The 16,109-nt window shown below is 33.3% G+C and overlaps 2 protein-coding genes across 2 annotated transcripts; both read left to right on the top strand.

The window, feature by feature from the left end:
* Positions 1–5,173: 5,173 nt before the first annotated feature.
* LOC124440503 (multiple myeloma tumor-associated protein 2 homolog) lies at positions 5,174–12,545 on the top strand. Its single transcript, XM_046990895.1, has 10 exons — positions 5,174–6,657; positions 6,960–7,014; positions 7,443–7,485; positions 7,743–7,792; positions 7,928–7,973; positions 8,657–8,739; positions 8,949–9,021; positions 9,397–9,464; positions 9,870–10,198; positions 10,273–12,545. The coding sequence occupies exons 1-10, from the start codon at positions 6,564–6,566 to the stop codon at positions 10,293–10,295; spliced, it is 864 nt and encodes a 287-aa protein (XP_046846851.1). The 5' UTR covers positions 5,174–6,563; the 3' UTR covers positions 10,296–12,545.
* On the top strand, positions 10,819–12,545 carry LOC124440501. Its single transcript, XM_046990894.1, has 2 exons — positions 10,819–11,099; positions 11,376–12,545. The coding sequence occupies exons 1-2, from the start codon at positions 10,819–10,821 to the stop codon at positions 12,415–12,417; spliced, it is 1,323 nt and encodes a 440-aa protein (XP_046846850.1). The 3' UTR covers positions 12,418–12,545.
* Positions 12,546–16,109: the final 3,564 nt, after the last annotated feature.

The raw sequence follows: 16,109 nt of genomic DNA, 5'->3' as shown, positions 1-16,109 counted from the left end.
TGCGCCCATCATTGTTTGACACAAACGAGTATTATAATGACTTTGTTGCCATGACAATACGTTTCAATGGAGATATGATAAGCCAATAATTTTTACATCATATTCTGGCGTTAAAAGTCAAGGTGTTACTTGCAAAGTGACGATATGAACAAAATTAAGAATGATTTCAATTTGTGATAGTTTGTTCGAGAAAAGAAAGCAAATTTTTCCCTGACGTAGACACTCATAACCTAAGTGTTTCTGCATGCATTATGGCTGCGATGTGTATTCTAGTATATTCGACAATGGCGAATTTCTCGAATATTCTAGAGATTAATTCGAATTATTCAGTGTTATTCTATTTGTTTATCTTGCTACAGCAATGCCAGCAGGTTAACTTTGTAATTGCAGTGGGGAAATTGGGGGAAGTATTGAAGTCTCTTATTGAATATACGTCGAACATAAAATGCAAATATGTTAATTACATAATTTCTGCCGTTTCCGTTTCATTGTATAAAAGACGCTTTATGCGATTCTCTTTTTTTGTTTCCTGAATCCTGTCTTTAACAAAGCCGAAATTTATTTAATTTTTACCTTATGAGAAAAGTTCTTAGTTCTCTTTCATATGTCAATTTTAGTTATGGAGAATGTGTGCGTTTACAAAGCTCATTATAACAATGCATATATGTCATTAATAATATATTTACTTCGTTTTAAAACATTTGTTATTGAAATAAAAAACGTCAGAACAGCTTGATTCTTAAGCATTACACACAGATGTTCAACCCAAGACTGTAGTAAAGTTAATTTCAAGTCATAAAGATTTATGACAATTCGCATGCTAGAGCACGTTAATTGCATAGAAACATAAAATTTGGAGTTGATAAACCGTGTTTGCCAATAATAATTAAAGTATCAAAGAGAGAAACACAAAAGACAGTTTTTACACAGAGGATGCTAGATCTTCAAATGGCAACATGAAGCCGCCACAACTTCTGGACATTAGTTCAATGACTTTCCGCAGCGACAATTGTCTTCTCAATATAGGCATGTTGCTTTCCAAAACTCGTGCATTAGAATTTACTTTTGATCATGATTTTAATTCTAGTACTCATAGTTGGTCTTAAATTTTGTATAGTATCCGTGTTTTGTCAACCGAAGGTCAACCGAATGATTTTATTTGCTTTGTAAACATGTTTGAGCTATTTACCAATCGTCATCGTCATATCTTCTTTCTATCTTCTTGTCAGAAATTATTTTCTTCTTATTACGTCAATATAAAATTGCAAAGACGTCAAATGAAGAAACTGATGGTTTATCATGGGATTTTCAGGTTATCCGCGTGCAAATATTTTTCTATTGCAGAGACTCTTGATTTCGACTTGTTTTTGCCGTACATAAGTTGATTATTGTGTTTAACACCATAGGTTTGCTATTTGTGAGACAACCTTTCGTATTTATTAATTGTGGGTGTCACAATGTCTTTATTGCAACACATTTATTGAAGCACAAGTGAAAATTTTGTGATTTTTCATGTTTCCTGAAATTAAACTCACACATTTTACGACAAACCATGCTATTAACGCAATGACGTTTGCATTTTATTTTTGAGGTAAATTGTGTTTTTTATCAAAGAAATCATTGTTTGAATTCTGAAATCATTACATGAATAAATATTAATGGCTCCGCACTTCTACCACAACCAATATGAAGCATTTTCAATTTCCCGAGAAAAAGTTCATGTTTTAATTATAAGTCAGTTTCACAATATGAAAAGCAAAAATACTTTGTCGGCAATATGGTTTGAAGAAATCGCGCATCTGATTCAAATCAATAACATTAGACAAAAACAAGACATTTACAATTTACATTTTACAATTTACACTTGAGTTTAACGTTGCCAATATTTTGGATCGGATTACAAACTGAGTCGATACGAGTCATACGACGCCTTATATTTGCGGTTAAGTGGTTAACCTACGTAGGAAAACAAATTCACTTTCTAGTTTTTGCCAGACAGAAAACTAGCTAGTAAATAAGCTAGTGTTTTAAAAAAGAAACATTGTTTTCTTATAGTTATGCATTGACTTTTTCCAGTCAGCAACAGAAGAATACTTTGTGTTCGCAATCGTCAACACTGTGATATTTCGATAAAGCTATTAGCTACATTATACATATATTGATATCACTGTTCTATATCACTGTTACTATGTCTTTACTTGTGTGTAATATTCAAGTAGTGAAATTACGCATCAAATTTCTAACTACCTTTGGTCTTGTCTTCAAAGCCCCTATGACAACACAAATAAAATATACATTCTGCTACGGATAATACTTTAAGTAGTCCAGTTTTAATTTCAAATCCTTCCTATCCACTGCTTTTTCGTTGACTTATAGAACTGGCTATGCTGTAGGTAAATACCAAATTTTCCAACGAGCAACGGTTTCGACCACACTCAGTCAAAAATACCATTCAGATTTTTGGCTAAAAAAACTTTCATGCACATAAGGAAACAGAGATTAAAACTGTTTTTGTAATATTTGACATCGCCTATTTGATTAATTTATTTTGTGCCTAACTCTGAAACGTTTCTTTAATGAATTTTAGTAAACATAACTTTTAATGTTAGCAAAGCAAACCCATAAAATAGTATATAAGACCTGAAAAGTGAAGGTTACATACATGTGTCATTTCTACAAATGGTCCCCACTTTTTGAAGTTTGGCTAAAAGAAATGCTTTTTATATTCTTTGTATATTTTATACCATATGTATATATAAGTAGAGCCTCTCCAAAACAGTTTAGCAAATGTGAAAATATTACAGCGACACTTAAATTTTACGGCTTTATTCCACCGTTTTACCTCCTTCGACGTCTGTTTGACCTCCACATCATCGGGCCATCGGCCGATCTCACAAGATCAAAGAGAACGACTTCCGAGACAGTACAGGTAGCTATGTAATAAAATTTGTAAGTAACACGAAAACGTTTTGTGCCACTGAAATTATGAATTATTGTAAAGTTTTATCGGATTTTTTTATGTAGAACAAGATTTAAAAATGCAGTAATAAAGAGCTGAACAATTTCAAAATATATTTGTCAATAGTTTATGAAGAAAAAAAACACTAATTTAATTTAACGACTCCATCTTTCCTGACATTATTGAAATATCTGACGCGGTCTGAATTTTTCTGTGTCCCTTCCAACGTCCTAAATACAAAGGATTATGACAAGCGCTTAATATCAACGCCCTTAATAGAAATGTTGCTATCTATTTATGAACATTAAGTTGTACAGGTGCATTTCTTTCAGCCGTTGGATAATTATAAATTGTTTCATCAATCTGTTAGTCTATAGAAGCCTTTCGAAGACAAAGTTGGCATCAAATTATTTAAGTTTAACTTTTGAAAAGAACAGCTAGTTGTATGGTGTGTATACATATAGTCTTGCTTTTGAAGGTAAACTTGGCTAATGTCACCGATAATCAGGATATCAATAAAAGTGATATGTCCGTCAAATACTTATGTGGCATACCAGCCCTTGTTTGTAGATACCAGCGATCGTCGGTTCAGAATAACACATTCGTGATGAAAGGAAAATATATACTTATCCACACATCTATTTATATAACTTGGATTATGGCTTACAGGATTAGGAAATGTTGTCTTGGCAATGTAGCTAAAGTGATAAAATGATAAATAAATACAAAGAGTAACAGAGAGGATTACAAAGTTGGTTGGTACATTGGACTTAGCATCGTCAGAGGTGTTCAAAAAGTTCGAAAAACAACATTTTAAGTAACTTTATTTATATTAGTTTCTATTATATGTATAGTTATTTAGAAATCGTTTTTAGAATGATTTACGTTTTAATCCTCCGACAGCTTTAAATTAGGGACTCCTCTCTCGCTTTTAGATGCATTTGATGATTTTGATTCCTTTCAACAAATAACAAATTTATGTAAGCATGTGTTGAATTTTTAAAAATAGTGGCAAATGAAAGGGAAAGACGATTTTTGTCTTAACATTTTTTCAGAGATTACTACTGACATCAACTTTTGACAGATATTTACACTGGTTTCAAATATTTGCACACATATTTGGTCTCTCCCGAAAATTTTTTCAACAAACACTTTTTTGTTGAGAGATGAGCCGCGAAATGTCAAAGATTTTTGCGAAGCAACGCATGCTAAACAATTTGAAAAAGAGGCAGGCACTGTTCCATTTGCATGCTTCACATTTTCATGTTATCGATTGGAAGAGTTGTGGATAATAATTGAACATGGCCTACATTCAGATCTTTGCTCATATCAAAATGATGTAACAGATAAATTAATCAAGCAGTTATATTTTCAGATATCAGTCCTAAAGTAATTAAATAATTTCTGCAAGCAAAAGCTAACAAGTAGTTCGAGAAAGCGTCTCCAAATATTTATTTATGCATCATTGATGAAGACCACAATCACCACATGACCCCGCATCACTGGGTCTCCTAGTCTCCAGCACAGACTAAAATGCAGGCTATGTGTCTGCGTGTCTAGATTAATCTTTGCTTGTTCTACAAAATCTAGAATCGAAAGTTGAATATTTGTTTTGATGCTTTCATTAAATTGCGTCTTCCATTGAACCGAATAAACCTTTGGATTAATCTTAAGACCTAAAAGCTACACAACACATTTTGTATACACAGTAAGAACTGAAGACATATATTATAGTTATACCAGTCACATCGTATTTCTAATGTTTGGCAATTGTCATTGAGATTTGCCAACAGTGGTTCTTAATATGTTAGTTGATCAGTTGTTTACACACAGTTTCGTGGTTCATTCTGGAAGATACGCACGAATAGCCTGATAATTGTCGCTGTCATAGTGTCTTGTGTTTAACATTATATCCTACTCAAATTTTTTACCTACGCAATGCAAATGAATGCTGTCCACAAGAATATACGTTAGAGGAAAGTAGCAACAGGGCTGAAGCTTGATTTGTAGCCTTAGTGTGGTTTTCGATAAATATTATTTTAAATCTGGACTAATGTCATGCACGACTCAAGGGCTTTGGAACATTAAAATGGATGGTAAACGTGTGAAGAAAACTATTTTTGCTATTTTTTTGGCTCTTTTTATTTACATAATAATGAAAATCGAGATCCAAAATATCAACAGTTTTCTTTCGGCCAACTATTTATAATCCAGACTCGTTTGTGGAAATCGCTTTATCTTTTGCTTCATTATTTTAGAAATGAATAGTCTCTAAGGGGGGAGACGCTCTTCGCTTCGAATGCACTGAATTCATCGCAAATAACTGCGTAAAATTCAATAATTGGCGTGTATTTTTTGCAGAGGTGTATTAGAGGAAGGTCTTATGGGGACTCAGCACGCCTTTTTAAAATTTATGTATGGTATTGGTAGTGGTATAATATATAGAACTCTCTTATTAAAATGCTGGCAGTACACTTCTGATTTTATGTCATATAACTGGAGCAGATGGAATATGAAAGCTTATTTCTAGAAGTCAAAATAAACCGATATTTCATTATCAAGGATAGAATATTTTAGTATTGAAGGAATTGTACAATGACTGTATAGAAATTGGAAAACAAATTAATGGTGATTTTCAATAATAATGTTTTACTAAGTAACGCTGGACTCTGTCACCAAGACAATGTGATTAAAGACAACAGGCGGCATGCGACGCCATCCTACGCAAAAACAACACTCAAATATATTTTTACACACATTGTTGTCTAAGAATTAATTGTGGTTTAGTGGTGCTGAAAAAAAAACACATTCTAGTTTGGTCTATATTTCATACACGATTACTGCTCTATCTCTAACCATGACGCTGCAATAATAACATATTGTGAATCAGTTCAAAAAATAATTCAAATAGTTTTATTGAAAATACATTTGGTGAAAATGGTTTTTTTTCCCAATTGGAATATGATTAAAACTTGAATTTAAATCTTGAAACACTTGTGAGAAAAAGGAAAGGAAAGTTATCTTGATTGGATTATAATCATTTTATTCGAATTGGGATTCATTTCAAAAAAGTTCTTTATTTATTTTTTTTATAGCCTGTCCCTCATGTTGCCCTCTGCTTGTACATAAGATAAGGCTATATAAAATAACGGAAACATGTTGAAAATATTTGAAAAACCTTAATATGTAGTATCTAAAATTTCAAAGTTAAAAAGGGCACTAGACAACAGGAATGAATAATGAAATCAAACCGCTTCAACTCAGAGAGCATAAAATGTTCTCTGTTGTGAAACGTAGCCAAGTATTAACCAGAGAAAAATGTCTCAAATAACCATTTTGGATGAGAACAGAGAATTATCATTCTCATTTGTCTGTGTTACCCATTCCAAATTCCTCAACTGCAAACAAACTTTTGATACTTCTGAATAATTGTATGACATAAAGTAAACACTTAACACAAGGCTGTTGTTCGCAGGCACACAATTCATTGTAATGTTGTGATATAAACACTGTCAAACACTGTTTTTTTTGTACAATTTTATTAAACAACAAAGAAATTGAAGCATTTGGTGCTGAAATCAAGTAGAATTAATCATTAAATAAAATGCATAATCCATCGCGTGGTGGAGTTCGTGGTGGTAAAGATCAGTTTGAATGGGACACTGTAAAAACTGATAAACACAGAGAGAACTATTTAGGTAACGTAAGATTGCTTTTCATGAAATCCCTATGCGTAAAACATTAATGTTGTAAAATCATCAATTTTATGTGAAAATTTGTGTTCCAACTGTTTCTAAAAGTGAAACGTTAAAGCAGATATTTGACAGAAAATGAAAATTAGTTTAGGTGTTCTAGCTCATAGTCATGAGACTCATGACCTGGTTCAACACCTGAGCACATTGTGTTTTCGTATTGGACAAATTTTGTTATAACTATATTGATTTCAATGAAGACGTGCAAAATGTGTAGACAACTTTCTACTGTTTCACAATTGTTTTAGGACATTCTCTAATGGCTCCAGTTGGAAGATGGCAGAAAGGAAAGGATTTGACCTGGTAAATAAATACAGTCTTTGTGGACTCTCTTATAGCACTGAGGCCGGTTGCACAAATCGTGGATAGTGTTATTCATTGGATAGTATTTTTTTAAAACTTGTGAAAAAAGTAATTTTTTATGCGATGATGAAATTTTATAAGTCTAGAACTGATATTGTATTTCGTTGCTTGTACAGTACAAATTGTTGATTTTTCCTATTTAAAAGATTTTTGAAGCGTTCAAAAATATTACTGTCCAGTGGATAAGGCCATTCAGTCTTTGTGCAACCCGCCTCTGAAGTGTATTTTGCATCAAAACTGATGTCACCTTGTGCTAATGAAGTGAAACGCAGCTTAGGGAAGCCATTGAATGTTATTGACTATCTATTTATGTAATGGAATCATCAAAACTCTGCCAAGTAAATTGTGGAACTTTAATAATTGCTTAGGTACACCAAAGATAAAGAGGCCAAGATAAAACAACAGCAAACGGTAGGCGATAAGAGTATTATTTATACTTTCTTGTAAGCTTGTGCAGATGTGTGAAAATTTTTTTACTAGCCAGGAAAAAGTATAGAAACATTTAATGTCAATGAGTTTTGTCTTGTTTTGTATTTTTATATTTTTCTATCATCAGTTTTTATGATAAAAATTTTTCATTTACGAAAGACTTCTCTATAACCTCAAACACCAGCTCAATTTTACCCACTTTTGTATATGTATATGTCTTTGCTATTATGAATTTGTAGGAAAAAAGTAAAATAAAGCAATTGGAGGAGGAGGCTATGATGGCAGCTCTGTATGTATTTATCTGTTTTCTTTGATGTATTCTGATATATTTTCTTTTTTGTTTATTGTGAAAGTTTATCAGTCTGTCCACCTCCCTGTGACCATGATATAGATTTTGAAATTGATGATAAAGTGGTTTTTTTAGTGGATTTGGCACAATGAAAAAAAGGAAAAGTTCTCTAACAAAACAGGTATGAAGCAATCAATATTATATGATTTGCTAATGGTTAACTTGTTGTTTTTATTTTGCATTTCATATGTACTTCATTTCATGAAGAATGTGTTTGACTCTTTTACCAACTCAGCAATTGGTGTTGTGTTTGCCAAGACAACAAAGGCTTTGCATCATTTCTCTTCTCTTGTAGCTGTTATTCATTGTTGTCGAGAGAACCAGATTGTCTTTCTCCAATCCTTTTTCTTTTAGTGAGAACATCGAGTTTTTTGAGAGTTTATAATTATACATTGATAATTTCTTGCAACTTTATTTTTGGTGCTTTTTTTGTTACTCTTTGTCATATTTTTCCTCATGTCCAACCAGTGAGTCAAACTTGATAGAATTCAATCTAGAAATTTTTGCAACATTAATTGTGAACATACTTAGTTTTGCTCATATTGCTCATACTGCGCATGTGCAATTTTTCCCTTTGGCTTTTTAACACAAGAACTTATACAGGCTCTTTTTATTCAGCGACCCTCTGTTATGTATGTTTGTCAATGGAAAATAATTATTGATAGTTATTGCAAGATTTGTGAACAAAAAAGTTTCCAAAATCCGTTTAATGCATAGACGTTTTATTTAGGACTGTATGTTGTAAGGATTTTCAATGTTTTTGCCCAAAAGACTTTTGAAAATGTTTTGATTTTATGTACGTAGGAGATTACCGAAACTTTAAAACGAGGTCAAACAGAACGAGATTCGGGAAATGTGGAAAGAGTTGAAGGAATGGGATTTGGAAGGTTAGGCTTGTGAATAAGAATATATATGTGATGCACAATGTATCTTGTATGAAAAAAGAGAAGTATGCAGATAAATTTAGTCATTAACTGTTGGACTTAAGGATAATAAATGATATTTTTAATCATATAGCTTTCATGTAGCTACGGCGGGAAAGGTGAGAATGTTGGGAGAGGTGAGAATGTTTGATCATTTTGTGATTTTTTTTTAGTTCACGAGCTGCAATGATGGATACAAACTTCTCTAATGAAGGTTTCATCAAAGAGCCAGTTAACAAAGTGCAGGTTTGTGTGACAGTATAATGTCGTTAAACCTTACCCATGCTTAGAGATTCTTGTGCATGTAGTTCATTGTAAAACCAATCGTGGATGATTGATTGATTACATGACTTTAACACAGACTTTCTATGAAGCAGTTAACTCTAAAGTTGTTTTGTTGGCAAAACTGGCTACGTAAATTGGAAAATGCGTGGGGGTTGAAATTAATTTATTGTTCAAACCATCCACACGCGGCAACAACTTTTTATACCAAAAAGTATATTTTGGTTGAAACTAAGCTGATTCATAATTAAATAAGTAAAATACATCTGATTAAGTCAATGTAGTTTCAAATCTTTTCTTTTTTATATAATATAATTTTATATAATTTATACTTTGTAGGATATGAAGAAAAAGACTATCAGTAATGTGAAATATGAGGACGACAAAAGTGACGAGTCAGTTAAAAAGTAAGTTTTGCAAATATCTGTTTTACAAGTGAAATGACTAAGTTTCTATCTATGTTTATATTTTTTGCATACTTTATGAAAATTATTTTCGTCTGTATGCGTATGTAGAATAAATGTTCTTTATAGAAAAGCTTTTGCGTTATTTACTTAAGACATTAAGATGTAAAAAGTTTAAACTAACTTCTTTACTTTTCAAAAGCCGAAGGTTTGTGATAAATGCAGTGGAGTAGTTATTTACTTTATCTACCGAAGTTCTAGCTAAGATTGCGTTTCTTGATCAGTTTGCTATAACCTCATGTTGGCTTGATTTGTCTACATTTTTCGAAAACAAAATAGTTAGCTAATCCTGTGATGTTATATTATCCAAATCATCTGCAAATGCAAATTGTGTAAATTGATACCTAGGAAGACGAAGAAGAAACACAAAACAAAGAAATCTAAGAAATCATCTAAGGAGGAAAAGAGGAAAAATGACAACAGAAGAAAATATAACAGTGGATCGGGGTCTAGCGATTATCAAAGTGATTGTAATGATAAGACCAAAGAAATTACTATGCATCATAGTAAACGACGTAAGAAAAGTGATAATGATAATGAAAATAAATATACTTCATCTAAGAAAGACCATTCAAGAGAGCAGCGACATGAGGTTAGGAGGCGAAAACCTCGACATGACAGTACTTCATCTAATGATAACAACAGTAGTTTCAGGTCTAATCATGATAATTCACGTGGTAAGCGTAGACGGGACGTTTGACCCTGTAAAAGTTCTGATAAATGTTTTATCTAAGCCCATAGCGGTCACGTGGTAAGCGTAGACGGGACGTTTGACCCTGTAAAAGTTCTGATAAATGTTTTATCTAAGCCCGATAGCGGTCACGTGGTAAGCGTAGACGGGACGTTTGACCTTGTAAAAGTTCTGATAAATGTTTTATCTAAGCCCGATAACGGTTGTAATTTTTTAAACATGTATATATGAAGTAAAACGCAGATTTATATCTTAAAGTTATGTTCATGCTAGTTTTCAATGTATATGAAGCAAAAATAGGAACTGGAAATTAATCAAAATATTTTATAATTCGAATCTTGAGCTTACAAGATAATGTTATTTTGATTATGTTTTTTGTATTATGTTTCTTTTAATTGTCGGCTGAAAAGTTCTTTTACGAATAAGGTATAATAAAAAACGTCTTCGGTTTTCCCTCTTTGTAAACCTCTGCTGTGATGATAACTAGGTTTGGACTGTTAGTTTTCTTATACTCCACACAATTAAATAACGTCACAAATGCTACTTTTTAAGTAACGTATTGACGACAATTATTTCGTGAAGCTGCCCTTTAAGTGGATTAAGATCATGATGGCGCTCAGTTATTTCCAATCATGCTTTCAAACAAGAAGCCAGATGAGAAACGACTGCCGGACTGAGAACGAGTTTGCTTTCGAAGAAACGATCGATCAGGATGATGATTGGATACTTGTCCACTATAAGGAGAATTCAACGAAAGAAGATTTGTTGTTGGAATATGTCGTGGTTGATGTTAAAAGTAAGAACAAAAACTTGCTTGGACAAAACAATACCATTGAAAGTTTGCAAAAGGAAAGAAGACTCGCTGGGCGCAAACGAAAGGCAGTCAGGTATGGATGAGACGATATTTTTGCGTTTTGCTGTCTACTGGAGCGTTGTCAGCCCGCAAGTTTCCATCCTACACGTCGCTAAACTACAATTTATTATAAATATTCTTTTTGCTAATCTATCTCACTCAGTTCTTTAAGAAAACCTAACAATGTGAAAACTGATTTCTCTTTGAAAAAACTATTTTTGTGTAAAAGTTAAATAATAGAAATTATAGAATAGAAGTAGCTACAGCCTAAATAAGAATGCATTTTTCCCATTTCTGTTATCTACTAAAGGAATTCAAATCACCGTGGTGTTAAAGAAATAAATAAGATTCCAATGCGCTTGTTTAAGACAACCGGTATTTCTGCACCATCTGAAGCCACGCTACATGCATCTTCCAAAGTTTTTACAACCAATCAAATACGTCCAACGAAACACCGTCACGTGGAAAAACGTATTGCCGCTTGCAAAAGACCTCACATTCAAAAGCGTGCTGACCTGTTGCAACTTTTTGAAAACTTATCGGAAAGAAAAGCATCCAAACGATTCTGTGATTTTGCACAAGTTCCTCGTCACAGTACCTTCGATAAACAGACCTCACTTTGCGAACAAAGTTTTGTTGTGTTGATCAAAGGATTTCAAGTAAATTGTGCAAATGATCGCCATTCATTTAATCGTATTGTCTTACAACCGCACGTTGATGGGTTCAGAAACCACAGAAAGAAAGAATTATGGATGAAATTTTCCATTTTACCTTATGATGATCAAAGAGCACTTGAGAGCCGGACATCTCAGAACCTGTCTACAAATTTATTGAATGGATCAGAATGCAAGAACATGAAGAGGTATCGTGGATACCTCAGTTATTTTAACGTGTTCTTAATCTCTTGCAAAGAACTGCAAGAAGAGAACAAAGGAAAGGCTATTGAGGATTACTCTGTTTCATCAACGACTCGTTCTGAAGACAATGCAGCTGAATCATTGCACTCGAGAATAAGAAAAACAAGGAAGAGAGTAGAAAAAATACTTAACTCTCTTCTGTTGTTGCATTTTCTGATTGGTGAAAAGCTTCATTGTTGGAAAACAAGAATTACCAACTTTTCCGCTGATAACATCCTTGCCCCCAAGTCTCCTGTTTCATGTTGCGCTACTTCAACGATCAAATCACGAGAAAAACACGTGCGTAAAGTAAATACTGTCCACGTGACAAACAAGCAGTTGCGACGCCAAAACCGAGCTACATTACGAAACAACTTGTCAAACAGTAACAGAAAGAGAGGAATGAAAAATGGTCGATTTCAAAGCAACGTTGGTCATCGCGAATCTTGGCGCTAAGGTGCAGCAATATCAAAACAGAGAATGAAAAAATATGAAAGATACTGTCAATATAGATTCTATAATGTACAGATCTTTCCACAGAGGAAATTGCAAGTCAAAAAATGAAAATAAAAATAGTTCATTTACAAGGTCTATTTGTTTTACTGGCTTATAAATGATAATCTGTGATTATTTTGTATTATTTATATTCTTGGTGCTCGTGGAATGCTTACAGCTTGCTTGGGGGTTATTTATAACAATCTTACAGAAACACTTTACAGTTGTCTTTAAATATTCAACTTTCCAGAATGGCATGTATGTTCTATGTGCTATAATAACTTGTACGGTACAACTGAGTTGTACCTGAAGATCCATAGATGTTTATTATCCCATTTATAAATTTTCGTAACTGATATGAATGCGGGGGATATCGTTTGAAAGGGATCTGTTGTTTAGGATGATTGATACATCACCTAAATTGAAGGGCTCTACTTTATGTTTTTTTGAGATAGTTGCAAGCCTAATCATAATCCATAATTGTATAGGCACCAGATTTTACTTATATTACATAATTTCAAGCACTTAACTTGACCGATAAGTCAAGCACCTTAAGTCAAGCACTTAACTGAACCGAATGAAGAAAACTTGAATGCAACAAACCACGTGTAAGGTCACACTCCAGGACAAACTTTATCATCAAAAATGTCTAATAATCTAGAACTTAACCTATGCGACTCAGATTGGTGAAGTGACGTGAGTGTAGTCTGTGAATACTTTCTAGTCAATTGTAAACGTCATAAGATGGTCAGCTATTTTCATAGAAAAGTCGACACTTGCTTTGTCAAAATGCGAGGGAAAGTGAATTCTAATGGCGTTTAATTTTAACATATACATTAAAATTTAATTTTTGTATGCCTTCATCAAATGTGGATTTTACTGCAGCAAACATGGAAATATTACGACTACAACTTCAACAAGGAATAACTAATTTATTTTTTTAAATGTATTCGAGGAGGGCCGGATGAGCATTGTGCGAGGCCCGTGGTAGATTGTCAGCGCGAAGCCTTCACCCTCCTCCTCTGCTAAAACCTTTGAATCGAGGCCCTAAAAATTTTAGAATTGTTTTTTCTGCTTTTAACTTCAAATACCAAAATTTTGTGAACAAAAGTGCTAATCCGGGTACTTAAAAAGGTACAATATTGCATGAAAATAATTATTCACTACTTGGCAACAAATAGACAGTAAAGGTGTTATTCAATTGACTCCATACCCAGAAAGATATCGCTGTCATATACCTAGAGACAACAGCCACCAACTGGCTTCTTTACCAAAAGATTTATCAGAGGATGCAAAGGTTGTAAGGATTTCTAAAGAAACAATCGCTTATTACGATTTCTTGAAGAAAAGGCAGCTCGCAAGGTCGTATGTCTTCCCTGACTCTGTCGTTGAATCAATAGTGTGTACAGCATCACATAACAGCCCAGCGCTACAATTCTAAAAGACATGTTTTATGGGAGAATGGACGTAATTTTCCCTAAAAATGGCGTAGCAAAGTCAAACGCAAGGCCTTCCTTCATAAGCGCAAGGCCCGTAGCAAACGTCTCATCTCCAACTTGGTTGATCAAGTCCTGGATTTGAGGCATCAATCAATTTGAGGCATGAGGCACAAGATTGAACATGCAGTTCTGCTTTTCTCAAGTACGTTGACGACTACGATACTTTATTTTTTAAAGCTATATTATGAATGCTGGTAATTTTATCATTTTCATCACGTTTCTAAGCAAGATAAGTGCTTGGTATGGTACAATTAATTCTTCGAGGGATGTATAATTATTGCATAAAATGCAAAGCGTATGATTTTCTGTGTTTATATGATCACTTAATCATAACTGACCACTTTACACTTCGAACAGCTTCGAAAATGTTTTGCCATCTTATGATTATAGTTGAGGGAAAACAGATATTAATATTTTGTTATATGTTTTGTTATCCGATTTTTTTGTTTTTTGTTTCAATTTGCTATTGAGGGGTTTCTACACCCCCCACACACCCCCGATAGCGACGTCCCTGTTTGCGGTTTATGTTATAAATGTTTTTGTGCTTAAACTATCCCAACTACAAGAGGACTTACATTTAACACAAACCGTAGATCCTGAAGTACGTAGTTAAACGGTAGACTCCATGCACACTTGTGCTTTATAAACAAGGTATACTTTGAAATTAAATGGAAAAGAACGATCAGGAAAGATCATTTGTAAGTGTATGAGAAAACCACATGGTGAAATTTATAAGTTACTTAAGTTAATACGATTCAACGCACATGTTTACTCGTCGGAGCTTTTGGTATAGCTTTTTGTGCAGAGTTTCGCTTGAGATTATTCTTCATAAAGAAAAATTTGCCTTATATTTCATAAAGAAAAGTTTGCCTTATTCTTCATAAAGAAAAATTAGCCTTATTCTCCATAAAGAAAAATTAGCCTTATTCTTCATAAAGAAAAATTAGCCAATTTCTTCATAAAGAAAAATTAGCCTTATTCTTCATAAAGAAAAATTTGCCTTATTCTTCATAAAAAAAATAGCCTTATTCTTCATAAAGAAAAATTGCCTTATTCTTCATAAAGAAAAATTAGCCTAACTATATTAATCTGGCAAAATATGAGAGTAATTATATTGACGGTGGAAAGATTTTCTTTCGAATTCAACACCAACAGATGACTCAATCATCGCATTCACACCAGCAACAGTTTAGATGGAACTTGCAAAACTCACGCCCTTAAAAGACCAGTCTGATGACGTGTACAGATGTGTGTATTATATGTAGTAAGGCAATTAAGTGCCCAGTAAATATCGTTAATTTAATATCATTGTTGTGGCGGTGATTTGGGCAGTACTGTGGATAACACTAGTTCCACTGACTAATTATTTTTAAATGTTTATTTAGTTCCTACATGCACAAATAGGTCTCATTTAAATGTCTTGGTTTAGTGCAATGACCAGACGTTTATTCCTTGATTCATAAGCAATTAATCCACAATCGATTTTCTTACTCCATGTTAAGACTTTTCACTAGCACAATTTTTCACAATGCTCTGTGTGTTGGTTGAGTCATTCGTAATCAAACTGATTATTTCTAAGTAATGAATGTCAAATGCGTCATTCTCATTTACTAAACGGAAGGAATTGGCATGTATTTTGAAATTCCGTGAGGATATAAAGTGGAAGAGTCGGCAATGCAAATTATATGGTTGCAATTCTTTTACACAAGCTGTATACGGTGTCCCAAAAGAACTCAAACCTCTCATTGCTTATATTTTAATGTATTTGCTTACAGTTATAGTTCTCTCAGAAGTAGTTGATTAACTTAAGTATTTTTATACATGTTCAACCTTTAATGAATTCTCTTTTCATATCAAAATATGCCGTGTCCAACCTACTGACATAATTGTATTTAAATTTTCTTCGTCATTTATGATAGTATGTTAGTCATTCATCCTCTCTATAGGTGGTGTGCAACCATTTCCCTGGGAGTGAGAGAACAATGGAATGTTCGCCATGTTGATGATATTTGCATTGTAAATAAGGAGAATTTGAAAATCCTTTGTTAAAAACATCCGATATGGGGCTGCGTGGTTGGTAATGTTGGCTTTTGAAATATTCTAAAAAAAATTCTAAAAATTGTCAATGGAAGGGTGGTGGGTGAAGAGAAGTGA

Source organism: Xenia sp. Carnegie-2017, unplaced genomic scaffold (assembly GCF_021976095.1).
Source record: "Xenia sp. Carnegie-2017 unplaced genomic scaffold, XeniaSp_v1 HiC_scaffold_2, whole genome shotgun sequence".
Taxonomy (NCBI): Eukaryota; Metazoa; Cnidaria; class Anthozoa; order Malacalcyonacea; family Xeniidae; genus Xenia; species Xenia sp. Carnegie-2017.
This window is presented reverse-complemented; position numbering and strand designations above follow the sequence as displayed.